General features: G+C 50.2%; 8 protein-coding genes and 2 pseudogenes across 8 annotated transcripts, besides 76 other annotated features; all 10 read left to right on the top strand.

The window, feature by feature from the left end:
• Window positions 1-24: a microsatellite.
• Window positions 1-3,309: a sequence feature (heterozygous, Esmeraldo-like haplotype).
• Window positions 64-98: a microsatellite.
• Window positions 142-170: a microsatellite.
• Tc00.1047053510073.90 (hypothetical protein, conserved) lies at window positions 351-2,867 on the top strand (the record flags this gene model as incomplete). Its single annotated transcript, XM_806061.1, has 1 exon — window positions 351-2,867. One exon carries the CDS (start codon window positions 351-353, stop codon window positions 2,865-2,867), a length of 2,517 nt encoding a protein of 838 aa, XP_811154.1.
• Window positions 1,297-1,330: a microsatellite.
• Window positions 2,479-2,498: a microsatellite.
• Window positions 2,877-2,912: a sequence feature (AT_rich).
• Window positions 2,915-2,947: a microsatellite.
• Window positions 3,180-3,221: a microsatellite.
• Window positions 3,310-3,315: a sequence feature (haploid, Esmeraldo-like haplotype).
• Window positions 3,316-3,453: a sequence feature (areas merged during assembly that could not be assigned to a particular haplotype. This can correspond to areas where the two haplotypes were merged or to regions with more than two copies in the genome that were merged during assembly.).
• Tc00.1047053510073.80 (hypothetical protein, conserved) lies at window positions 3,426-5,801 on the top strand (the record flags this gene model as incomplete). Its single annotated transcript, XM_806060.1, has 1 exon — window positions 3,426-5,801. One exon carries the CDS (start codon window positions 3,426-3,428, stop codon window positions 5,799-5,801), a length of 2,376 nt encoding a protein of 791 aa, XP_811153.1.
• Window positions 3,454-6,023: a sequence feature (heterozygous, Esmeraldo-like haplotype).
• Window positions 4,830-4,870: a microsatellite.
• Window positions 5,914-5,989: a microsatellite.
• Window positions 6,024-6,773: a sequence feature (areas merged during assembly that could not be assigned to a particular haplotype. This can correspond to areas where the two haplotypes were merged or to regions with more than two copies in the genome that were merged during assembly.).
• Window positions 6,116-6,193: a sequence feature (A-rich).
• Window positions 6,203-6,226: a microsatellite.
• Window positions 6,498-6,531: a microsatellite.
• Window positions 6,604-7,370: a microsatellite.
• On the top strand, window positions 6,623-7,432 carry Tc00.1047053510073.75 (hypothetical protein, conserved; the record flags this gene model as incomplete). The annotated part of the gene is made up of 1 exon (XM_806063.1): window positions 6,623-7,432. The coding sequence occupies one exon, from the start codon at window positions 6,623-6,625 to the stop codon at window positions 7,430-7,432; it is 810 nt and encodes a 269-aa protein (XP_811156.1).
• Window positions 6,774-7,050: a sequence feature (haploid, Esmeraldo-like haplotype).
• Window positions 7,051-7,194: a sequence feature (heterozygous, Esmeraldo-like haplotype).
• Window positions 7,195-7,940: a sequence feature (areas merged during assembly that could not be assigned to a particular haplotype. This can correspond to areas where the two haplotypes were merged or to regions with more than two copies in the genome that were merged during assembly.).
• Window positions 7,459-7,493: a sequence feature (GA-rich).
• Window positions 7,516-7,547: a sequence feature (AT_rich).
• Window positions 7,687-7,708: a sequence feature (AT_rich).
• Window positions 7,774-7,811: a microsatellite.
• Window positions 7,876-7,945: a sequence feature (A-rich).
• Window positions 7,941-22,120: a sequence feature (heterozygous, Esmeraldo-like haplotype).
• Window positions 8,019-9,059, top strand: Tc00.1047053510073.70 (hypothetical protein, conserved; the record flags this gene model as incomplete). The annotated part of the gene is made up of 1 exon (XM_806059.1): window positions 8,019-9,059. One exon carries the CDS (start codon window positions 8,019-8,021, stop codon window positions 9,057-9,059), a length of 1,041 nt encoding a protein of 346 aa, XP_811152.1.
• Window positions 8,193-8,221: a microsatellite.
• Window positions 8,233-8,360: a microsatellite.
• Window positions 8,914-8,937: a microsatellite.
• Window positions 9,018-9,040: a microsatellite.
• Window positions 9,109-9,147: a sequence feature (T-rich).
• Window positions 9,135-9,170: a repeat region.
• Window positions 9,356-9,448: a sequence feature (CT-rich).
• Window positions 9,454-9,476: a microsatellite.
• Window positions 9,753-9,781: a microsatellite.
• Window positions 9,800-9,830: a microsatellite.
• Window positions 9,944-9,972: a sequence feature (AT_rich).
• Window positions 10,039-11,130, top strand: Tc00.1047053510073.50 (elongation factor 1-gamma (EF-1-gamma), putative; the record flags this gene model as incomplete). The annotated part of the gene is made up of 1 exon (XM_806058.1): window positions 10,039-11,130. One exon carries the CDS (start codon window positions 10,039-10,041, stop codon window positions 11,128-11,130), a length of 1,092 nt encoding a protein of 363 aa, XP_811151.1.
• Window positions 11,262-11,284: a sequence feature (AT_rich).
• Window positions 11,601-12,257, top strand: Tc00.1047053510073.40 (hypothetical protein, conserved; the record flags this gene model as incomplete). The annotated part of the gene is made up of 1 exon (XM_806057.1): window positions 11,601-12,257. One exon carries the CDS (start codon window positions 11,601-11,603, stop codon window positions 12,255-12,257), a length of 657 nt encoding a protein of 218 aa, XP_811150.1.
• Window positions 12,455-12,529: a sequence feature (T-rich).
• Window positions 12,544-12,571: a microsatellite.
• Window positions 12,589-12,608: a microsatellite.
• Window positions 12,683-12,775: a sequence feature (CT-rich).
• Tc00.1047053510073.30 (pumilio/PUF RNA binding protein 4, putative) lies at window positions 12,897-15,833 on the top strand (the record flags this gene model as incomplete). Its single annotated transcript, XM_806056.1, has 1 exon — window positions 12,897-15,833. The coding sequence occupies one exon, from the start codon at window positions 12,897-12,899 to the stop codon at window positions 15,831-15,833; it is 2,937 nt and encodes a 978-aa protein (XP_811149.1).
• Window positions 13,815-13,862: a microsatellite.
• Window positions 15,788-15,821: a microsatellite.
• Window positions 16,048-16,081: a microsatellite.
• Window positions 16,208-16,319: a sequence feature (A-rich).
• Window positions 16,451-16,482: a microsatellite.
• Window positions 16,688-16,743: a sequence feature (CT-rich).
• Window positions 16,840-16,863: a microsatellite.
• Window positions 16,870-16,915: a sequence feature (A-rich).
• Window positions 16,970-17,007: a microsatellite.
• Window positions 17,075-17,108: a microsatellite.
• Window positions 17,192-17,213: a microsatellite.
• Window positions 17,678-17,724: a sequence feature (T-rich).
• Window positions 17,773-17,807: a microsatellite.
• Window positions 17,811-17,830: a microsatellite.
• Window positions 18,011-18,111: a sequence feature (A-rich).
• Window positions 18,112-18,147: a sequence feature (AT_rich).
• Window positions 18,171-18,190: a microsatellite.
• Window positions 18,225-18,246: a microsatellite.
• Window positions 18,292-18,315: a microsatellite.
• Window positions 18,356-19,273, top strand: Tc00.1047053510073.24 (uncharacterized protein; the record flags this gene model as incomplete). The annotated part of the gene is made up of 1 exon (XM_806062.1): window positions 18,356-19,273. The coding sequence occupies one exon, from the start codon at window positions 18,356-18,358 to the stop codon at window positions 19,271-19,273; it is 918 nt and encodes a 305-aa protein (XP_811155.1).
• Window positions 18,432-18,456: a microsatellite.
• Window positions 18,460-18,508: a sequence feature (A-rich).
• Window positions 18,605-18,670: a microsatellite.
• Window positions 18,736-18,762: a microsatellite.
• Window positions 19,138-19,163: a microsatellite.
• Window positions 19,205-19,267: a repeat region.
• Window positions 19,316-19,339: a microsatellite.
• Window positions 19,467-19,503: a sequence feature (CT-rich).
• Window positions 19,545-19,597: a sequence feature (A-rich).
• Window positions 19,638-19,658: a microsatellite.
• Window positions 20,067-20,091: a sequence feature (AT_rich).
• Tc00.1047053510073.17 lies at window positions 20,356-20,928 on the top strand (annotated as a pseudogene).
• On the top strand, window positions 21,310-22,179 carry Tc00.1047053510073.10 (annotated as a pseudogene).
• Window positions 22,121-23,345: a sequence feature (areas merged during assembly that could not be assigned to a particular haplotype. This can correspond to areas where the two haplotypes were merged or to regions with more than two copies in the genome that were merged during assembly.).
• Window positions 23,346-24,340: a sequence feature (heterozygous, non-Esmeraldo-like haplotype).

Genomic DNA, 24,340 nt, shown 5'->3' with positions numbered 1-24,340 from the left:
CCCCCCCCCCCCCCCCCCCCCCCCTCTTCTTTTGGCGGCTGGATGTCATTATGTGATATTTCTTTTCTTCATTTATTTATTTATTTATTTTTTTTTTTTCCTTTTTACGTACATGCCTGTACACATGTACGCATACGCACATGTGTGTGTGTGTGTGTGTGTGTGTGTGTTTGGTTGGGCAGTGTCGTAGTTTCACGGTTTCCACTTTTTGACCCTGTAGAACGTTAAAGGGATAACAAAATACTTTTTCTCTGCAAGGTGAAGGAGCGGCGGGGAAAAAAGAGAAAAAAAGAGGGAGGGGAGGAATACATCTGTGGGCATACGAATAGAGTGACATCATTATCGTTTGAATGATCAAGGAGGATTCTACCAGCGGCCTCTCCTATGCCGATGTGCACCACCGTTTAGCGGAAATTGACAGGCTCAGGAAGAGTGGAGGCACAGCGGAGAGTCGGCGTCGACATATTGCGGAGGCGCATGAACGCATGTCGCAACTGCTGTTGCTTCTCCGCCAGCAGAATCAACTCAGCGAGTCACCATCGGCGCGCATCACGGAAGCGCAGGCGCTCATGCACCGTGCAGTCCTTTTTAGGGACATGGGCGCCACGTTCGAGGAGGCGATTTCGTACCACGATGCCGCCACATTGTGGTTCTGCGTCGAGCGCGAGCGTCGGCAGCTGAACTTTCCCACAAGCGACGACGCTCTGGCGAACGGTGTGTTGTGTGGGGCCATGTCGGCGGCTGTGTTGCTGCGGGATGCCTCGGAATCGCGGGGCTCGCCGATGCCGCGGCACGATGCGGCGCTCGTTGCGAGTGCCTCCGACAGCAGTCGCAAGAGCCACAGTGGCATCCATGCTGGCCAAGGGAGCGGCGTCGGCGGATGTCCTCAGGAAACGCGAGAAGGTGACGTGCCGCTCGGAGAAGAAACGTCACAGATGTCGTATCCCAACCTGTTGCGTGCGTGGAGGGAATTGATGCGCGTTGGCACGGTTCTGGAGGAATTTCAGTGTCTGGAGTTGGCTGCGAATTACTACGAACTTGCCGCGGTGATACTCGTGAAGGGGAAGGGGCGTGAAATCCTGCAGCCACCACACCCCTCCAACTCCTTTGCTGCTGCTGCTGCTGGTGGTGGTGATGGCAGGGCGGGGGATGATGGCAACAGCAGCAGCATCAATAACAATGCGTCAAGAAGATCGTCTGTGTCATCGTCCGGTAAACATGCGGCCACTTCAAAATCGATTGCGCAGGTTCTTTGGGGGCACGTGGAGGGAGCGTTGTACCATATGAAGGAGGGCAAACAGCAACAACAACAACAACAACAACAACAACAGTCTACAGCGGCTTCTGCTGCTGGAGAAGTGCTAGACGCCTGTGGACTCGGCATGGATTCGGCACCGCTGGAGGTGTACTCGCGGACCCACATGTATGAGGTTATTTTGGCCCTTCACCGTGCATCCATGGTAAGTGCCGTCACACAGGATTACCCGCGGGCCATGTTGTATGCCGACACGTTGATGCAGACACTAACCGTGGAGGCGGAGCAGCAACGACGGTTTAAGGATGACCCACCGCTCTTTCCGCATTCATTCATTCATGCATGCAATGCGGAAGAGTGGCATGCGAAGGAAGGGGAAGACAATACACGAGGAGGAAATTCAAGACCCACTCTGAAAAGCAAAGGAGATGAAAAGGACGAAAAGGAATGCGGGACCACCGATCCTGCGCCAGAGGACCGTAATGCCAGTTTGGGTAGCCACTCGACACTGACTCATATGGCGCATCCTCAAACGACATTAGAGGCCTTTTCTTTTGTCGCCACGCATCTCTCACGGTGGGTTCAGCTTATTGTGCTAAAGGTTTACATGCTTCTTATTCATGACGACAGCGGGGCGGAACACGTGACACGGACGTCCCACCGTAGCAATCCCAAAGACAATGATGCCTGTGGAAAGAATAATATCCGGTCATTCAGTGTGTGTAGCGGTACTGCCAGAGAGGAGAAGGATGATGTTGGCGAGGCTGCGATGATGGCGATTAGTACGTTATTTGACCTGGCGGGTGAGGTGCGGCGTGTGGAACGTGATTTGATACGTTACAGTGAGGCTGCACACAGAGCGAGCATGGATACAATAAAAATTGCTAATGCCTATGAGAATGGATATTTCCACTCGCCCTCACTGTCGTTCTCGCACTGCCGTGTGGCCACGAGGACGGAGTTCTCCTGCCCCCTCGCCCCGTATTGTTCCCGTGACACCCATCATCATGCGGGGGAGGGAGAAGAAAAAAAACGGGAGCAGCAGCAGGATGGCAGTAAATTTGCTTCTTGTACGAAAACGGAGGACGTCTTGGGAAATGATGACGGCGACAGAAAAAAGAAACTGGCGGCGAAGGCGTTGGCCCAGCGATTGCTGCAGAGCGACGCCCTCAGGAAACTCCGCGTTGCTGCGGCATCATCAAAATTGAGTGATTATATGCGGAAACAACAACAACAACAACAAACGACGGTGACTGGCAGGAATGAAGAAGCGAGCATGATTTCTAATGTCGATTCAAAGGACGAACAAAATTCAGAGAAGAAGGTACTCCGTGATAACGGTGAGGATGAAAGCGACTTTGAGGATGTACGGCTTAGACGACTTGCGGCATCCCTGCATGTTGTGTACACCTGCGCACGAAATTTTCATTCTTCGGAAGAGGACGCTTTATCTGCCCGTACCGCATTGCGTGAAGCCGTTGCAATTGTTGACGAGCATCTTGCGGCGTTGGGCATGTCCTCGCGTACCCTGACAATTATGGGCCAGCGTTTGCTGCGGGAGGTGTTTTACCCTAAATCTGCAACGATGATTGGCGGACTGCTTAATGAATAACAATATCGCATTATAAATAAATATATTTATATTTATATTTATATACATGTGTTTGTGTGTGTGTGTGTGTGTTTGTGTGTATACATATTTAAACGGGAGAGGGAAGGGGAGAAAAGAATGGAGTGTACGCGTGTAACCGTTTTTTGCCCTCATTATCACTTCTATCTCTCGATCTTATTCACTTCTTTGTTGAAACTCCTTCCCCTACCTTATTGCAATAGTATTATTGGGAGATAAGGCGTCTGTCTACAAAGGAAGACAAAACTTTGAGTTGCTGGTAATATAACAAGCAAAGAAGTCCCTTTGTTTCTTTATATTATATTATATATATATATATATAATATACAGATAGATTGTGGTGGCCTTGCAGGGAGTGGGGGAAGAGGGAAAAATTTTTTTCTTTATTTGTGTCCCCCCCACTCTGCTGCCAATAACTGAAGTTTGCATCGGGAAACGCAGGAAAGGGAAGGAATCCGGGAGCGTAGGAGGAACAAAAGGGGAGGAGAAGAGAAACAGAAGCAGAAAAAAAATTGGGTGATCAAAAGTCACGGCGCTTCGATGACGCACAAACCAGAAACGATCGGAACCCCAGTGTTTTCAACGACGCCATCATTGACAATAAATACGGGTAACAATGCCTCCTCTGCTACGAATACCTGCAATGTTTTGTCGCAACGTGTGGCTTGCACTCATGGCGTTGACTTGCCTCCATCGACAGCATGGCAGAGATGGCACCATAGTAGCGAGGCGAGTTTACAGCATGTGCGAGAGGATGCGTCCAGGCATGGCAACGGTAGCGACAATGATAGTCACGACGGCAAGAGCGGGGGGAGCTGTTTGCCGGGCCTTTGTGAATGTCAATCCGTGGCGTATCAACAGGAAACGGAAGCGACAGCACCTGAAGCGTCTCCTCACATCGCTCCCCTGGTGTTGGTCGATCAACAACAACATGAGGGCGGGATGGAACGGGAAAATGTACGGCGCGTGTTGGGTAGACCGGACTGTTCTGAGGTGGGGTTAGCACCACAGCCGCCTATTGCTGTCAGCAAAGTCTCGACGCCTCGTTCCTTTGCATTTCTGCAATTTGTTGTGGATGGGAAGCCCTATTCAATGCCCCCAGTGTATTCCCCCAGGAGTTATAAGTCGGAAGTTGTCTCCATGATTCATGCGGAAGCAGAAGCATCCCGTGAATATCGCACTGTCGGAAATTCCGTGCTTGTCACTGCAGGGTACTCGGGCGTTCATCCCGAGACCATATCCTACAGCGGCCAACCTCATGAACCAGGAGAGTTTTTGCCATTGCCAAAGGAATCCATGGGCAAGACCAGTTTCAAATGTACCCCACGACATTGGCGGGCAAACCCCCATCCATCGGAAGAGGCGAAGGGTGATGTAGGCGAAAACTTAACGCCGGAGTGCGCTGCCTGTAAAACGTCGTTTTTATCCCCACTGTCCTCAGTCGCAGCGTTCCCGCAAGGTGAAGGTGCCTGTGACAAGCTTCTGGCTAGCCGTACCTCTCCCCGATGTGTGAAGATGCATGGCAAGGGTGGCGGTAAGGAAGATACGGCAGAGATGGAAGAGAAAATGGAAAAAGGTGTTTTCATGACAACATCCCTTTTGCCTGGTACTTCCAGTGATTTCTTTTGTCGCGGCAAACAACCACCTGACAAGGGGGTTGAGTATGGCGAACGGATTCTTCAAAGTTGTGAGGAAGCAATCGATACCACTACACAGAAGCTGTCTTCTCAGCCCCAGAAGGAAACAATTGACTCTGGACGAAATCCCTTGGAGAAAACATGGGTTACCTCGACTAATGAGATGGATACGGGTAATTCACAGTGCTTAGTAGATCATAGTGTAGATTCTTCCATGAACATGCTTTTTCACTTTTCGGTGTCCTCAATGGGGGCGATGAGGCTCGCAACATACTCCATGGGAGCCTCACAAGGCGTAGTAGTAGGAGGTGGAGGAGGTGGTGGTGGTGGTGTAGGTGGTGGTGGTGGACATCATGTATGTTCATTCCACGCGCAATCGAAATCGTGTGTTCTTTCCGAGGAGAAGCCTTGCTGTTGTCTAACTGGAAAAAACGTGAGCCTTAACGGGCTTTACATGCGAACCACCCACGCCAACAACAACATGGAGGGGTCGGTTCATGAGGAAGAGCCCGCGGCGGCTGTGACGGCTGCGGCTCCAGCCAACACATCCCCCAGCCTGACACTGGATGCCTCCATGGACGCTTTGTTTCAGGTTTTAGACGTTCCACCGGAGTTGCGTCTGCAGCCGGAGGGTTTGATGGATGTGGCAAGGTTCTCGTTACCATTGCCGGTGACCCCTCCAGTTGCGACCGGCCCGCTGAGCTTCACTGTTCGCTCAGATATATTTCCAGCTATCCCGGCACGCGATGCCACCCGAAACGAGGATGACCCTTTAAACATGACCAGCAACAATGAGGAGGGAACCTCTATTTGTGGTAGCGGCGCCAACTTTCGGCCGCTGTGGTTCAGTCCTCCCCACCGCCTTATGGAGCGCATGGGCAATGGGGCGACTGGTGTGAATTCCGTCTCTGGTGACGACCCGTCTTCAGCGCTGTGCCTTCACAGTCCCTCCGTGCTATTCACGGAGCGGAGGTGTGGTCAACGTGGTAGAGGTGTCAGCCACTGGTCCCCACGTCTGCCAGAGTGGTGTGCCCGGCATCCTCACAATGAACAGGAAAGGCACGAGGTCTCAGATTCTTTAAAATCTCCAATGAAAACAGATGTCATGGCGCGTTCGAACGGGACGGTGGAAATTCTTCTGCGCAGTAGTCGCTATGCGCCAGGTGGCAGCGGTACTTTGGCGAGCAACAACTCCTTAAGGAGGCAGGCGGCGTATCCTCATTCCGGAGACGGTGGTACCTTTCAACTACCCACCTTTAGGAGCTTCTCTTATGAATAGTGAGGCTGTGAGTTTCTTGTGGGTACAGTCACCCTTTTTTTCCACAATTAAGTGGATTCATGCAGATCCTCTCTTCCCTCCTGTGCCCGTAAGAAACTGAAGCCATGACTTTAAAAAAAAAAAAAAAAATGAGAAAAAAGAAAAAGAAAAAAAAAAAGAAGAGAAAAAGAAAAGAGAAAAAAAAAAAACTGTCCGCAGAAAGGGATTTCCTTACTGTACCTCCCTGCTTGATATTTGCCATCTGTCCTTAGAGTGATGCTTGAATTTTTTTGTGTTTCCTTTTTTTGTTACGTTTTTCCTTTCATATTATGTGATGTTTTTGTTGTTGTTTTTGTTGTTTTGTTTTGTTTTTTGTTTTGTTTTATCTCCCTTTTTTTTTTTGTTGTTTGTTTGTTTGTATGGAGAGAGAGAGAGAAAGAGAGAGACTGTGGGTGGGTGGGTGGGGATGATAATGATGGTGCGTGGGGAGCCTTGAACACTGCTGCAGGGTTATTTTTGGAGTGTTTCATTTATATACATGTATATTAAGGATGTGGAGAAGGGTGCAGATACCGGGAGAATATTGATTCTTTATTGATTCTCGGCAATGACAGAGTATCGTGCCACCGCAACTTCCTCTCCAAAGGGGGAGGGGGTCGGACGTGCTCGGCGATAAAAGCCGGCGTGCGGCCCATTTGCATTTATTTGATAAGGCACAAAAAGAAGAAAAAAGAGAAAAAAAAAAAAAGAAGGGGAGAAAAATTAGTAAAGTAATTCACTTGTTGTACTTAGATACAAAAGTATAAATATGTGCTTATTCATTTGTATGTATATATGTATATATGCATGTATATACCTGTATGCATGTATATGGCTGTATGCATGTATATGGCTGTATGCATGTATATGGCTGTATGTATGTATATACCTGTATGCATGTATATGGCTGTATGCATGTATATGGCTGTATGTATGTATATGGCTGTATGCATGTATATGGCTGTATGCATGTATATGGCTGTATGTATGTATATACCTGTATGCATGTATATGGCTGTATGCATGTATATGGCTGTATGTATGTATATGGCTGTATGCATGTATATGGCTGTATGCATGTATATGGCTGTATGCATGTATATGGCTGTATGTATGTATATGGCTGTATGTATGTATATGGCTGTATGTATGTATATGGCTGTATGCATGTATATGGCTGTATGTATGTATATGGCTGTATGCATGTATATGGCTGTATGTATGTATATACCTGTATGCATGTATATGGCTGTATGCATGTATATGGCTGTATGTATGTATATGGCTGTATGCATGTATATGGCTGTATGCATGTATATGGCTGTATGCATGTATATGGCTGTATGTATGTATATGGCTGTATGTATGTATATGGCTGTATGCATGTATATGGCTGTATGCATGTATATGGCTGTATGCATGTATATGGCTGTATGTATGTATATGGCTGTATGCATGTATATGGCTGTATGTATGTATATGGCTGTATGTATGTATATGGCTGTATGCATGTATATGGCTGTATGCATGTATATGGCTGTATGTATGTATATGGCTGTATGCATGTATATGGCTGTATGCTGTGTATATGGCTGTATGCTGTGTGTATGTGACCTTCTGTTTTACTTTTTGTTTTCTTTTTCTTTCTTTTTTTCTCTCTCTCTCTCTCTTTTTGTTCGTCACGTAGTCGCAGCAGTATTTTTATTATTTTTCTTTTTTATTTTTTTTCCCCATAGTTTGAGAAGACACCTTTTGGAACGGACAAACAAATATACAAATACAGACGAAAAGAAAAAAAAAAAAAAGATATTCCTTTTTGTTTGTTTGTTTGTTTTTTCTCTTTTGTTTTCCCCCTTTTTGCCTGCGGAATAAATAAATAAATAAAAATTCTTTTTTCCCCCATTTGTGTATTAAAGCGAGAAAAGGGGAGCTGGGAGGGGGAGGGGGAGAAAAATATATATTTTTTATTTATTTATTTATTTATTTATTTATATTCATAGAGAGAAATAAAAGAGAAGAAAAAAAAACAAACGAAAGGGGGGACACGTGTACCCTCTTTTCTCTTCTTTTTTGTTCTCTTTTTTGTTCTCTCTTTTGTTCTCTTTTTTTTTTTTTTTTTTTCCTTTAAGCCTTTGGATTTTGATTGGCTTCATTCTGGGCGACGATAGAAGAAGAACGCAGGTGTGGGGAGAAGGGGCGATGAATAACAACCAGGCGGCACGTTACGGTGCCGGGATTCTGCCGGGAGTGCACATGACATACCCCGCGTCGGCGGCGGCTGCAGCTGGGGCGCCCAATCCGTACCAAAGCATGCGAGGGGCGTACCCGGTCGCCACAACGGCATTTGTGACCCAACAGCAACAAATGATAGCCCAACAACAACAACAACAACAACAACAACATCAGCCGTATCCAACAGCAGCAGCAGCGGCGGCGGCAGCCGTTCACCATACTCAACCGCAGGCACAAAGTACACAACAACAACAGCAGCAGCAGCAGCAGCAACAGCAACATCATCACCACCAACAGCAACAACAGCGGGGGCGTGTGGCGGTGGAGGGGCCGTATGGTCTTTTAGCCCTTCCAGGACTCATCCAGCACTCTGTCAACGCGGAGAATCCAGAGAGCGCGGCATTTCTGTACCTGACACGTGGCTTTGATCTTAACTCGCTTGGAATCAACGTGGCGCAGCAGCGTCCTCTGCACCCAACGCTGGCGAGTTTAGCGCTGGAACGGCCTGAGGTGCCTGTTGTTCCCGAGTACCGTATCCCCGACTGCTACAGGCAGGCAAAGCCGCGTCAACCCACGCTGAAACTGTTGCAAAAGTACACGGATGAGACGCTGCTTTACATTTTCTACTCCATGCCACGAGACCTTTTGCAATTAGCCGCGGCGCGGGTGCTGTTGGAGCGGGGTTGGTGGTTCCACAAGGTGCGGCAGCAGTGGATGCGGCGACGCACAGCCGGTGGTTATGAATTTTTTAATCAAAACAAATGGAAGATGGAGAGCGAAGAGAATTATCAGCCAAACCTCGCTGAGGTCGAGAAGGACCTCTCAGACCCGGCCCATGCGGGCCCTAGCGCGGTGATTGCTGGCAGCAGCAGCAGCAGCAGCGGCAATGCGGGCGGTGGTGGTGGTGGCGGTGGTAGCACCGCTGGAACGGCCACTGACACGTCGCCTGTCACGCCCTCGACGACGGCAGCAGCAGCAGCAGCAGCAGCCGGTGTCACGGGGTCGTAAGGTGCGTACGTGTACGTGTCTGTGAATAGGGCGAACGTTCGTGGAGGAGAATAACAGAAACAACAACAACAACAAAAAAAAAAAAAAAGGAAAGGAATAGGAAGGAAAGGAGGACACTTCTAGGCAGTGGGCTTCGCTGCAATGACTGCACCGCTTCTCACTCTCTCGTTTTGGATTCGGCGTACGGTGGCGATAATTGCGGTGTTGCCGCATCGGATGAAGAACCCTCTTAGAAGGGGGAAAAAAAAAAAGTAACAGAAGACAAAACACACGCACGCGACAACACACACAACAGAAAAAAAAAAAAAAAAGGAAGAAGAAAGAAAAAGAGAGAGAAGCGTAACAAGAAAGGAGGGGAAAAAAAAAAAAAAGATAGAGAGAGAGAGAGAGAAGGAATAATAATAATAATAATAATAAAAGAAAAGACCAAAAACAAAAATTGCGGGGAGAGGAGTCCTCATTTGTATGTTTGATGCCACATCCGAGTGTTTTTATTTTCCTCCGTTTGCCACTTTTTCTTTTCTTTGCCGCCTTTCCCTTCTTTTTAATGCCGTCCACTGAAATTCTCCGCCACTGTTCATTTTGTCGTGTCTGTTTTTGTTTGCTTGTTTTGTTTGGTGTTTCTGCTGGATAAGAAGGAGGAAGGGAATTGTCATACACAAATAAACACAGAGAAAAAGGAGGGAAGGAGGGTTGTTGTTTTTATTATTATTATTATTATTGCCATTGGCTTCCATTCCTTTTCTTTTTTATTTTTTTTTTTTTTTTTTTCCAAAGGGTCCTCCAGTGTTTACTTTCGGTCCGTTCCTGAAGAGAACAAAGTAGAGTTGTGCAATAACTCGGTGGGGTGGCGAGAGAAAGAGAAGCGAACACAAAAACACTCCAATAAAAATAAAAATATATATTAATATAAGAGGGAGAAGAAGACGCAGAGGAGGATTAGGGGGGAAGGGGGAGGGGGGGAACATCGCTACGGAAAATGGTGCTTAGTTTGATTGGGCCACTTGACGATCCGCATGTACACCGTGTGCTTCTTGTCGCGGCGTATGCCGGCACGAGGCTGAAGGTGGTCCCTGTCACAATTGGTAAGGAGAATGAGACGGAAAGTTACCGCCGTAATTGTCATCCACTTGGCCGTGTGCCGGTGCTGAAGTCCGACGAGGGATATCTCTTCGAGACAAACGCCATCATACGCTACCTTGCACGCACGGAGCGCCTGTACGGGTTGGACGGCAGCGAGCGCCACCCCTCACCACAGCATTTAGTGCCGTACATTCTTTACGGGAAGAGCGTACAGGAGGCGGCGGAGGTGGATGCGTGGCTGGACTTTGTTGTGACGGAACTCGACCCGCACATCCTGCCACTTATTGCGATGGAAAAGGAAGAGAAGACGCCGAAGAGAAACCCGAGAGGAGAAGACGCAGGCGCTAAGGCACTGCCGCTGCAGCCGAGGGTGGATGCCCTGCATGAGGGACTGAACGGCCTCGAGCAGCGGCTTGTTTTCAAGAAGCAGCTACGGAAACTCCAGGCGACGGGTGGTGGAAGCGGCAACAACCCCGTCAGTGCTCGCACAGGAACCATGGAAGAGGTGGATGAGGGGCTTTCGGAGGAGGAGTACTGGCTTGGGGTAACGCCGCGGGGAAGCTCCGTGCTGCGTGGGTACCACACATACAACATTAAAACCCAGCTGGAAGACCCCAATCAAATCAACAGCGCGAGAGAAATCGCATCAAATAACGAGGGCACCGCTCATGAGGGTGGCGGTGTGCCGTATTTGTCGGCTCATTTTGTATTGTCATCACCACGGCCATCGACGCAAGCGTCACGCTTCTCTATGCATACGCCACGACGGAGCGCCCCTGCAGCCAGCGACATGCTTTTTCTTGTTGGCGACTCTCTGACTGCGGCGGATCTTGTTGTGTCGCTCGCTATAAACCAGGCCTTATTGCTGAAGCAATTGTGTACAACACTGAAACAACGGTATCCGCAGGTCGTTCGCTACCATTGCGGTATTCTGCGACTGCCTGTTGCAGCGCAGTTACGAAAGGCTCTGGGAATAAATATTTTGTAGAAGACCTGCAGTCTTGCCGTTGTGTTGGCACCATTGTTATATTTGGAGAGTGACAACCGTGAAGAGACTCGCAAAAAAAAAAAACCTTTAGAAAGAGAGAGAGAAATGAGGGAAGAGAAGGGAGCACAAACATATATATATTATATATATATAAGCAACACCCATGTGCATTTTACTTTATCTTTTTTTTTTTTCTCTCCCACTTATCCTTTTATGTTTACGGTCGCCGCCTGGCTCCAGGGGTGCATTGTGACCTGTTTATTTTCTTCCCTGACGAAGAGTATCCAGAGATTGTACAAAAGAGTGTGCGCAATGCACACAAACGCCTATAAATGAATAAAGATATATGTATTTGTCTGTGTTGTTTGTTGTTGTTTTGTTGATGGTGCCGCCACGGGTTTGTTTTTTTTTTTTTTATGTGTGTGTTGCCGCTGCCTTGGATGGTGTAAATATGAGTAGTGCGTACTTGCATGAGTAGGGCAGTTTGTGTTTCTTTTTGGATGTGTTCTTCTCCCTTTTCCTTTTTTTTCTTTTTTCCCTGTGGATTCCCCTTTTTCCGCTTTTCTCTAGCGTGGATGACGGCAGAGAACGTCGTGCGCACGGCCACTGCGGTTGCCTCGCTGTGTGACGCTCGTGCCGTTGACGCGCAGCTTCTTTACAACAGCTGCGAGGCCGCCGCCGCCAATCTTCTGCGGCGGAGTCGTCGTTACGTCACGGCCACCCGTGTGAGCTCGTTGGCTGTGGCCGCATCGATTGGAGGTGCAGGGCTTATCGCGTCCTGGCACTACCGCCGCATCTACCGTGTCTGGCGACTGCGGTACCCGGCGCGTGTGGCGCAGCAACGGCGAGTCATGTGGTTTCTTGCGGCGTCCGGGTTGGCGTTGCTGCTTTTTGTGCTCAGCCCCGTGGGATTCATGGCGCAGCACGAGGCGAGACTTCATGACGTGCAGCGACTTGACGCCATCGCGGTGCGGGCTTTGATGCTGAAAAGACGGTACGAGTCACTTGTACGCATGGCACCGACGTCGTCAGAGGAAGCGGCAAAAAGGGCCGGTGCGTATAACCGCTGTGAGGAGGACTGGGCGGAACTTATGAGGGAACGTGTGGCGATTGATGAAAATGTGTAGCCGCCTTCAACGACCGGGACGTACAGAAAAAAAAGGAATGGGAAAGAGAAAGGCTTAGACGAATGCCCATTTGTCTATTGGATTTTATTCCTCCCTTAATTTGCCTGCATGTCATGCACAATTCCTGCATTTCTCCCACCCCACGTTTTCTCTCCATTTATTGCGCATTTGTGTCTCACCGTCTGGGCCGCAGGAGGAAATAAAAAAATAAAAAAATAAAATAAAAAAAATAAAGAGGAAAAAAGACAAAACAAAGGAAAATAAAAATAAAAAAATTAGACATTGCTTTTTTTTTTTTTTTTTTTTTTTTTTTTACTCACATCCCAATCACTGAGTGAGTGAGTGAGTGAGGGGATTTTTCAAATACACGCACGGGAAGGGACACGAAAAGTCTACACGCCGGCGCGCGAATCATTATTAGACGCAGCAGGAAAAAGGGGAGAAAAAGAGAGAGAGAGAAGAGAAGTGAGGGGAAACGAAGGAAACAGGAAGAAAGAAAAAAAAAAAAAAAAAGGGAGGGTCATTCTTTGAGTTGAGCGTTGCAAAGATACACCAGAAGGAGAAGAACAAATAAAAATAGGGGAAAAAAGAAGGAGGAGGGATAGAGCTCTACAGATTCTCATATACGTAAATAAAAATATGAACGTGCATATGGACGCAGACAGCCACATTACGTGGAATTTATCCTCCCTTCTTGCTGAGGTTGCTGCGGTGAAGGCGGCAAAGGAGGGTGGTGCTGGCGACACGCAGGATACCGGGGAGGGGGATGTTGTCAAGAGCGAGATTGCCACCAATGCCGCTGTTAAGGGTGACTGTGGTGGTGCCAGTGCGTGGGGACTGATGTGTGGGGAGCGGAAGAGAATGGGCGGCTGTAACGGGAATTTGCCCCACAGGACGCCGTTGATACCGGCATCATTTTGTTCATTGGCGGCAGATGTGAATGGCGGTGTCACCGATGATGCTCCGCCGATGTTCTTTGACTCCCAGAAACGCCCGGAGGCCACGGCGGGTGGGTGGGCGAGTGCGGCAACAACCGCGAATTCCTCGTGCGGGTACCACGCCGGCAAGTTGGGTACATCGCCGGAGAATATGTTGAAGACGCCGTCCACGTCGCCCTTTTCTGTCGTGGCGGGGCTCACACCCTCGGCATATGGCGCCAGCGCGAGGAAGCCGAGCACCCTGCCCACCACCACCACTACTACTAATACTGCCGCAACTGTGGGCACGGCGACCGCAACGACAAGCGCAACCTCCACCCCGTTTTGGATGATACCGAATGCCTCTTCCGCCGCCAATGGTGTCAGCCTCGCCATCTCAAATATTAACAACGGCAACACTCATCACAATAACAATACTAATCATGTGTGCGGCCGTCACGGTGGAAATGACCCTTTGAGCAGCCTGAACCTGTTGCTCAACCTGTCTCCTGTGAACACGCCGACCAATTCAGCAGGGGCGGCGGCCGGAACGTTGCGCTCGCCACGGCCAAACAGCGTGATTTTGAGCGGTGGCCCGTACACACTGCAGCAGTCTGAACAACAAAAAAAGCGGACTTCCCAGCAGCAGCAGCAGCAGCAGCAGAAGCAAAATCAACATCAACAGCAGTATACGGAAATGCGTCATTCTGTCTCAGAGCCATTTCGAGGTGCGTTGATGGACCCCCAACCAATGGTGAGGCATGCGACGGCGTATCAACTCCCTTTAAAAGGCCCTGATAATCCCATGGGAGCCGCCACCATCATCACCAATTCTTCGACCATCAACAACAACAGCAAGAATAATATCATTAACAGCAATATGAGCAATGCCAAAAACGGTCTGAAAGGGTCTAACTACCCATGGGTGTTTCCCGATGATGGGTGGAGCACTATGAGGTCATCGTCTACTTCATCGCCACTTAGAGAATTGGCTAGTTTTTTGGGACCCAAAATTTGCGCCGCGCCAAGCACGCGTCACCTGCACCACGGGCATCACCAGCAGCGAGTGAAAATTCGGGTTCCTCTTGTACCCAGTTGTTCTGGGGAAAGCAACCGTGCAACATTGGCTTCGTCGGAGCGAAAACACACCGCTTTGGCTGAGGGGTCAGCAGAACTTCATCGTGACGCCTTGTTTCCACCAGTGCCAGTTGAAAGGCCTCAATACCGCGGCCATGTGGTGGAGATGGCCTCTGATCAACATGGATGCCGTGAGCTGCAGTCGGTCCTGGAGCGTTACCCATACCGTTCGCAAGAGGTACAGTGCGTTGTAAATGAATTGCTTCCTTGTCTGCCACAGGTGATGGCAAGCCCGTACGGGAACTTCCTTGTCCAGAAACTGCTGGAGATTGCACCAGATGAGGATAGGCTGCATATGCTTTCTCAGCATCTGTCTGGATCGCTTTGTGAGGTTGCTGTTTCTCCGCATGGTAACTATGCGGTTCAGAAGTTGATTGATTCGTTACGATCGCGGCGGGAGGTGGAGGTGGTATGTGCGGCGCTGCAGCGAGGAGTATTGATGCTGATGAATGATCTCAACGGAGGACACGTGGTGCAAAAGTTGCTTCAGTGCCTGCCTCAGGATGTTGCCTTTGTGTACGATGCCATTGTGGAGAAGACTATTGATTTATGCAATGACAAACAGGGCTGTTGTGTGGTTCAGAAATGCATGGACTCTGCCCCACCAGAGCGGCTGCCGCAACTACAGGAGGCGGTGCTGAAGCATTTTTTGCCTCTTTCTATGAGTCCTTATGGCAACTACGTGGTGGCGCATCTCATTCGTAACTGTGACGCCATGAATCAACGTCACGTGGTGGATCGCGCCGCCGTCTGCGTGGGCCCTGCGTTGAAGATGCTCTGTACCAACAAGTTTGCTTCCAACGTGGTGGAGATCATTCTGAGTTTATGCAGCGAGGAGGTCAAGGTGCAGCTGTGCCGCTCCCTCCTTCAGGGGTCGAATGAGAAGACAGTGTTTTTGTTTCAAAACAAAATCCTGGGGAATTCTCAGGATGTCACTTTTTCCTCCCCATCCTCGTCGTCATTACCGCAGCACATGCTGCACCACGACACCTCGACGCTCTCCGCTATCGCGCTTAACCAATTTGGCAACTACGTGGTGCAAAAGATGCTCTCCGTCCTTCCCGTCTGCACGGAACTCATACAATTGGTTCACCACCTGCACCGGATGCTCCCGCTTCTGCTTGACATGAATTTTGGCAAACGCGTGGAGACAAAGATGGATCAGGCTACGGCCCGCATTGTGCAGCATTACCAGCAGAAAGGAATTGCCACAGGTGACATGAATAATTGCAACACGGCGGTTGGACAGACAGAAGTGATGCGGATGTTCCAACTGAGTACGCATACAACGGACATCGCAGCAATGCGGCAGCCGCACCAGAAAAAATCGGTAGCGCAGGCAGCAACGGCAGTGGCGTTAAATGCGAAAACAAAGATGCCGTCAGTTTCACAATGCATTGAGAAGAACACTGTGGGGGATAACTTCAACTTCCCCCATGCTCTCTTTGCCGCGCCACTAACGCCACAAGGGTCACCGCATCAGCAGCAGCAGCAGCAGCAACAGCAACAGGGTGCCCGGTAAAGAAACCGTCGGGACACGAGGGCAAGCGACACATGGGATCGGAAGCTCCTTTGAGGGGTGAGAAGGAGGAAGTGTGTGTAATGGAAAGGAGGGAGCATGTAGCGATGACGAAACGTGTACAAGAGAAACGACGTGGGACCCTTTTTTTTTTTTTTTTAGACTGTGAAGCGAAGATATGAATTCACGCCAATGAAATGTGGATGTGCTTCCTTCAATATATATATATATATATATATTTATATATTTATTTTACCATCCCTCTCTTTTCCCACACGCACGCGAATACACACTTGACACCGACGCAAATAAAGAGGCCTGCATGTAAAACTAAAATGCAGTTTTATGCCGAATATTTATGGATTCTCCCCTCCTCCTTCTCTTTTTTTTTTTTTTTTTTTTTTTGTATGTGTTGTTTTTTTCTTCCTTTTTTACGAATTTGTTGTTGTTGTTTTGTGTGTTTTTGTTTTCTTTCCTTTTTTTTTTTTTATTGTGATTTCTCGTCAAAGCTGAAGATGTAAAGGCCGTGGCACACACTTTTTTTTTTTCTTTTTTCCTTGTGCTGCGTGTGTGTGTGTTTGTGTGTGTTTGCTAATTTCACTGTAATGTTACTGTTGATGTTTATTTTTTTTTTTTTTTTTTTTTTTTCTTTGCGTGGGACGGGGCGGCGGGTGGTTACGACATGACATCGACAGGAAGTGGGCACATGGAGAAACATGCATGCATGCATGCATTGGTGCACAGACACACAGGGAGGAGAAGAAGCGAGAGAGTGAGAGGCACATGTCTATTCATGTTCATATCTATATTTAATTCCTTGCAGGGGTGGGGGGGATGGGAAGAAATAAATAGAAATCGAAAGAAAAAAAAAAAAAAAGAGAGAGAGAGAAAGGGAGGGAGAGGGAGAGGGAGATCGTATGGGATTTTTGTTTGGTGTTATTTGGTGGTGGTGGTGGTTAACACGAATGGGCGGGGGGTAAAGAAGGAATGAAGGGAAGGGAAGCTTAGGGAGTGAGTGAGTGGGTGAGTGAGTCTGTGATTTGTTTGTTTGTTTGTTTTTCCTTTTTTTTTTTTTCTTTTTTTTTCCCCTCTCCCCCTCTCCACCACTACGAACCGCATTCGTTGCTGCATTACAGTAGATACACGTATATATATATATATATATACATATACACATGTGTGTTGTGTGTTTGTTCAACACACACATACTACTTCTTTATACATGTGTCTTCTGTATATTTATTTCCCCCTCTCCCTCTCCCTCTCACTCTCACTCTCACTATCTTTATTTCCGTGTGTGTTTTTTGTTGTTAATATGTGGACTGCGATGTGTTGTATGAAAAAAGTGGGGTGGAGGCTCACACCACCACCACCACCACCACCCGCATCACTGCTCCTTGCATGGTGCCGGGGATGTTTATTTTATTGTTTACAAAAGCGAGACAACATGCGATGGAGAGAGAGAGAGAGAGAAAGTGTGTGTGTGTTTGTTGAAGGTAAGGGGTGAAGGGGCCGATCCGCTGTGGATGGAGGCTTAAATCCATTTTTTCTTTCTTTTTCTGTTTGTGTGAGTGTGTTTGCTTATTTCTTTTACTCTTCTGTGATGCTTACATGTTCGGTATTTTCTCTCACCATTTCTCTCTCTTTTTTGTTTTTGTTTTTTCAAAACAAAAACATGAATAAATATTTGGTGCAAATATATATGTATACACAGAGAGAGAGAGAGAGAAGCAGACATGTAGGCACATGTACAGAGACGTTATATTTGTGTGTGTGTAGGAGGGAAGGGAGGGAGGGGGTTTTCCTTTTTTTTTTTTCCTTTTTTTAAATGGAGGGGAGGGGAGGGGAGAAAAGTAAATAAATAATAAAAATAAAAAATAATAAAAAAAAAAAAGGGGGGGGGGGCTTCTCTTGCGTGTTGTCCATGCAGTGGCCGTATTTACCCTCCCTCCCTCCCTCCCTCCCTATCCCCCTCCCCACTTTTTTTTTTTTTTTTTTTTGCTTGCGATTTTCCAAATTGTTACAGAGCCGTGTGTATGCGTATTTGTTGTTGGTTTGCCGTGAATTTCCCTCTCCCTTCTTTTTTGTTTTTTGTTTTTTGTTTTTGTTCCACACGCCTATTTTTGTAAAATTAATTATGCGTATTTATTGGTATTTTTATATAAATTTTATGTGGGACCTTTTTTTTTTTTTCTTTTTTCTCTCTTTCTGTCTGTCTGTTTGTTTGTGTTTGTTTTTTTTTTTTTTTTTTTTTGCATTTTTGCTTCTTTTCTTTTCTTTTAATTATAAAAAAAAATAATAATTTATTTTTATTTTTGCTTTTAACGCATGTATGGCATTTTGTTGTTGTTGTTGTTGTTTGACCCGCTTTTCCCACAGACACACACACACACGGAGAGAGAGAGAGAGAGAGAGAAGCAGACATGTAGGCACATGCACCCTTTTTTTTTTTTCCAATCGGCTGCCTGCCTGCCTGCCTGCCTGCATGTACGTGTGAGTGAGTGAGTGGCGTGTGGTGAAGAGAAATGTTTTGTTTTATTTTGTTTTTGTTTTTGTTATTTTTGAGTCCCTCTACTCATCCATCCATTCATGCATCCACGCATCTATCTATCTACCTACCTATCTACTCTTTCTATTTTTGTTTTTGCTTTTTTTTTTTTTTTCTTTTGGTTTTGTTTGCTTTCAAAATGAGCAGCACGGATGGTGGCGGTAGAGAACTTCTTCTTTTTTCTTCCTTTTGTTGTTGTTATCAACGTAAACATCTCATCACCCCCTGTCTTTTTGTTTGTTTGTTTGTGAGTGTGTGTTTTGTGTGTGTTTTGTGTGTTTTTTGCTTTTTTAAACGAGATTTCATTGCTTACACTTTTGTGTCTGGATCCCCCTCCCCTCATGCATGCACACACACAGAGAGAGAGGGAGGGAGGGAGGGAGGAATAGAGAAGAGGAGGCGGTGGTGGTGGTGGAAAGTGGGGAGGGGAAATGTTTTGGTACTTTATTTTTACTGCGTTCTCATTCCATTTGTAATGATACTTTTTTTTGCGCGCCAGGCTGAAGACATGCACGGACGTCAAAACAGTTTTGTTGTTGTTGTTTGTGTTTGTGTTTTTTTCTCTGCTTTACGGCCGCCGCGTTGGACGCACGACGAGAGAGAGTGCGCACGATGCGTCTACTCGTGTACAGGACCGTCGATGGCATGCAGACGTGTGTGCGGTCAAGGAGCCCTTTTCTTTTTTCCCCCACCCACACACCCCTCTTCTCCCCTCGCCTTTTCTTCGTTTTATGCCGCCTTTGTCTTTGTGAGGTCTTTTCTCTCTCTCTCTCTCTCGCTCTCTCATTGTGCATGCATGCATGAGGGGAGAACCCACCCACCGAATGAAGGGGAAGGGGGAGAGAGAGAGAGAGAGGGAAACGAGGAAGAAAAAAAAAAAAAAGAAGAACGATGACGATGACGATGCGGCAGCGCTCACTGCTCCACACGATCATTGCCGCCCACCCACCCACCCACCCACGCAGCAGCAGCAGGAGGAGAGGGAAGGAGGAGGAAAAGAGGGCAATAAATAGTGCGGTGGAGAGGAGCGTGGCCCAAACGAGAGAGAGAGAGGGAAGTGTCGATGGTGGCGTGTATGGCCACTGTGAAGAGAAGGACAGAGAGAGAGAGAGGAGGGGAGAGGGACGCTCTCGAGAAGGATGCGTGCGCATATAATCATCTACAAATTTTTCTTTTTTTTTTTTTTTTTTTTCTTTGGTTTTTTGTTGTTGTTGTTTTTCGGTGCGAAATGAGACAACAAGCCACCCACTGCGCCGCCCAAAAAAAAAAAAAAAAAAAAACCCTGTTTTTGCCGCGTATCGAGCAGGGGAAGCGTCTGAAAAAAGTGCCAGGGATGGATTGCTGGCGCATGCACGCGTGCGTATTACTGCTGGTCACCTGTTTCTCCCCCACCCCCAACACACACACACACACACAGGCAGCGCGAGGAAAAGAGAGAGGACATGGCAGTGTTGTTGTGGCGCATTTCTTTTCCTTTTTTTTTTTTTTAAGGGGGACAAAGGACACACAACGCAGCAAACATGCAATGAGGGTAAAGAAAAAAAGAAGCCGAAGAGAAGTCGGCAAACATTCCACCCATCACGCGGCTGCCGCGGCACACTTCGACACGACTTTGCAGTCTCAGTGTCTTCATTTTCAAAGTGCCTTGCAGAAAGAACAGCGCCGGGGCTTTTGACATGTCCCGCTAGAAAATTTTAAAAATAAAAATAAAAACAGGACTATCAGAAAAATAAATAAATTTGGCGGTGCCGGCCAACCCATCGCGTTGCCAGGGCCAATTGCCCCGTATTGTCGGGAGAAGAAAACACCCAGCCATGTTTCCCTCACGGGGTCGTCGTTGTTGGCGCGGGGGCTGACGGCATCGATCGGCACCCTGAGCAGCCGCGCCGTGACGGGGCACAGTCGTAGCACCACGGGGTCTGGAGACACGTCTTGCTGCAATGCAAGCCGTCGAATTTATTTAAGGAAACACGAGAGAAAAACAGACAACACGCATCCGGAGTTCTTCTCGTCGGCTACAATGACAGCGCCGCAGTGCCGTACTGGATCATCAAGAACTCGTGGACCACGCAGTGGGGTGAGGAAGGCTACATCCGCATTGCAAAGGGCTCGAACCAGTGCCTTGTCAAGGAGGAGGCGAGCTCCGCGGTGGTCGGTGGTCCCGGACCCACTCCCGAGCCAACCACCACGACAACCACAAGTGCCCCAGGGCCGTCCCCATCCTACTTTGTGCAGATGTCCTGCACTGACGCTGCGTGCATTGTCGGGTGCGAGAACGTGACGTTACCGACCGGTCAGTGTCTCCTGACCACCAGCGGCGTCTCTGCCATTGTCACGTGCGGTGCTGAGACTCTCACAGAAGAAGTCTTCCTTACGAGTACGCACTGCAGCGGCCCATCGGTGAGGTCCTCTGTTCCTCTCAACAAATGCAACCGGCTTTTAAGAGGCTCCGTTGAGTTCTTCTGCGGCTCCAGCTCCAGTGGCCGACTGGCCGACGTGGACAGGCAGCGTCGCTATCAGCCATACCACAGCCGTCATCGCCGCCTCTGAGGGCACTCTTTGTTTCTGATGCTGCCTTTTTTCTCATTTTACTTTCTTATTATTATTGAGCAAGCGTTGGTGCTGCGGCACACTGGGCAAATAAGTCCCAATGGGGTGGATCGTTTATTGATTTTCTCTGTGCATGCTTTTTTTCTATTATATGCTTCTGTTGAGCGCCCGAGCATTCCCCACTGTGGCTGAGCCCACCGCCGTCCCCGACTGTCACCCGACCATGCGGGGCGGAGTGGCGTGGCAACGCTCCTTTGCCGCGGCGTGCACATACACGCGCGCATGCTTCTTCTCTCCACGTCAACGCCCGCGCACCACCACAGTCTGAAGGTGACGCTGTTGAAGGCACACAAGGAAGGAAACACACCCACACAAACAGTAATGTCTGGCTGGGCGCGTGCGCTGTTGCTCGCGGCCGTCCTGGTCGTCATGGCGTGCCTCGTCCCCGCGGCGACGGCGAGCCTGCATGCGGAGGAGACGCTGGCGTCGCAATTCGCAGAATTCAAGCAGAAGCACGGCAGGGTGTACGAGAGCGCCGCGGAGGAGGCGTTCCGCCTGAGCGTGTTCCGGGCGAACCTGTTTCTTGCGAGGCTGCACGCCGCGGCAAACCCACACGCGACCTTCGGCGTCACGCCCTTCTCGGACCTCACGCGCGAGGAATTCCGGTCCCGCTACCGGAACGGGGCGGCGCACTTTGCGGCGGCGCAGGAGCGCGCGAGAGTGCCGGTGGACGTGGAGGTTGTTGGCGCGCCCGCGGCAAAGGATTGGCGCAAGGAAGGCGCCGTGACAGCCGTCAAGAACCAGGGACTGTGCGGCTCGTGCTGGGCCTTCGCCGCCATTGGCAACGTTGAGAGCCAGTGGTTTCTCGCCGGTAACCCGCTGACGAGACTGTCGGAGCAGATGCTCGTGTCGTGCGACGACACTAACTTTGGCTGCGGTGGTGGCTCGTCGTTGAAGGCCTTCAAGTGGATCGTGGATCGGAATAACGGCGCCGTGTACACGGAGGAAAGCTACCCCTATCATTCGTGCATTGGGATAAAGCTGCCGTGCAAGGACTCGGACCGCACGGTGGGTGCCACAGTTCAGGATACCGTTTCTTCACCGCAGGACGAGGCCCAAATAGTCGCATGGCTTGCAGTCAACGGCCCCCACTTCGCTGTTATCGACATTATTGGTTGGATGTTCTACACGCGCGGCGTCTTTACGGTTTATTTTCGTATGTGTGTTTTCTCTTTATGGACCTTCAAATAAATCCGATGGCCTGCGCGCCTGCTTCCCTCAGGAGCGCGTCCACCCTGCCGAGCGGAGACGTGGAAGAGAATCCTTGTCCCTGTCTGCGGGGGTTGCGGCGGAACCCTCTGCCTCACACTGGCGAAGCGCCTGGCGCCGAGCATGAAGTGATATGACGAAACCGTGTTTTTTGCGTTGGGTGTGAAGAAGAACTCCCCCACCCTGAATCCACCGGTTTCAGCCCGCCAGGGTTCCAGCACCACGGGACCGCTCGCACCTGTCTTGGCGGCGGCGTGTCCGTTTTTTTCCGGCGTTGGGCCTGCGCGAGCGACCGGCCACCCAGAGGCAGGAGTGAAACTGACGGTGTCGTCGGTACGTCTCCCTCCCTCCTCTGCCAATGGCTTGGGGGCCGAGGATTTGGATGGGCAGCTCTGCGCGGGCGGGCCGCAACTAATAGGGCGCACGCGTCCGCGCGCACAGAGGGGCTTGGGATCGCAGCGTCCCATCAGACTCCCGTGGCGATACCGTTGCGCAGCGGCGCGTCGAGAATGTATCCCAGTTTGTCGACGCCGGGGAGCGCACGAGGTACACCGAGCGACAGGGCAGCACAGCACCCGGCATCGCCCCGTCTAAAGGCTGTGTCGTCATCCACTGGACAGCGCAGCCCTCGCCGGACAGTGGCCGCCGCATCGCCCTCCTTCATGTCCAGCTCGGGGACGACAAAACACCCGCAGCGGTACCGAAGCTTAACCGGACACTACCAGCACGGAGGAAGGCGAATTGGAATAAGCGCGGCGGAATGTCCAAACAGCTCTGCAGAATCCCGCAAGAATTAGGCAAAATGGGTAGCATAGAGAAGCACATTGCGTCAGGAATGCGGAAAGCCACCGACACAACGGTCCCCGCAGGGAGTCGCCAGCCGCCCCCGCGCAGAAAACAGCCAGCTACCCAGGCTCCGACGCAGGGAAGCGCTGCGCGAAGCACCCAAAAGCTGCTGGCGCGCGCTCCGCTCCAAACCCGAGGCCACGGGCGACAACAGCCTGCAAGCGGCGTGCCGTGTGTATGCGCCTCGCCCCGAGCACGCCAGCCACGAAAGCGGACGGCACCGTGCTCAGCACACACCGGAACGCCAGCCACACAAAGCCGTGGGCGGCGGGAGCAGCACGGCACCCAAAGCACTGCTTTCCGCCACCGACCCCGACGAATGCGAGGAACCCCGCCCCCCACAACCATGGCAGAGCCCAAACGCACCCCACGGCTGTTGCCTCTTGGGACCGGCACCCGGCTCCGACGGAATACGTGGAAAGGAGCCGCGCCATCTAGGCCGTGCGGCGCGGCGTGCCGTCTTCCGGCTGCTCAATAGACGCCTGTGTACAGAAGCCGTCCGGCGGGATTGGCGACGCGTGGTTGTCGCCATCCCCTTCCTCAAGCCAAAGAAAACGGCATCCGACCGCGACCCCACCGGCCCGTCACGCTGACCAGTTGGCCCTGCTGCGATCTTGTTGTTGGCCCGACAATTCCACCCTTGACCGATTGCTGCGCCTCAGGGACGCCATGCGCCGCGATGCCCCGCAACACCGCACGGCGGCTGTCTTTTTGGTCGTCGCCAAAGCCCTCGACGCGGCAGACCGTGACAAAGTCATCTTGGAAACGCGGCGGCTGTTGATCTCCAAGCACATCGCGCGCTGGCCAGCAGCATTTCTCAGCATCGCAAGCTTTGTGGTGCGCGTCGAAAAACCTTCATTCTCCCCCAAGACCCCCGCACGGGGAGCGCCGCAAGAAACGGCGGCAGGTCCCATCACGCCATCATCGTCATGAACTCCCTTAGCGTTCGACTTTTGAACGCGCCCCTATCACACGGCACGGCGACAGGGACATGATCAGCTCGGACTCAAAAGAAGGCCGGAACGCCGCGGCAGAGTGGAACAGAGAACGCCTCATGAAGCCGAGCGCCGGCACAATGGCCCCACCGCGCCTCACCCGCGAGGGGGCCCAGCCACCATGGAGCGCGTGCCGACCCTCCTGGGCGTCAATTTCCGGAATTCCGTGGAATGGGCGCGCGTGGCGGAACTCCCCGAGGAAGCAAACCAGCGCCCACCACGAATGGCACCGATTCCGCCCGTCGCGTGGGGAACTAAGAAGACATCCTGCGGGCGTTCTGCCTTGCACGGGCGCGGGCGAA

The sequence above is a fragment of the Trypanosoma cruzi genome, genomic scaffold (assembly GCF_000209065.1).
Source record: "Trypanosoma cruzi strain CL Brener 1047053516597 genomic scaffold, whole genome shotgun sequence".
NCBI lineage: Eukaryota > Euglenozoa > Kinetoplastea > Trypanosomatida > Trypanosomatidae > Trypanosoma > Trypanosoma cruzi.
This window is presented reverse-complemented; position numbering and strand designations above follow the sequence as displayed.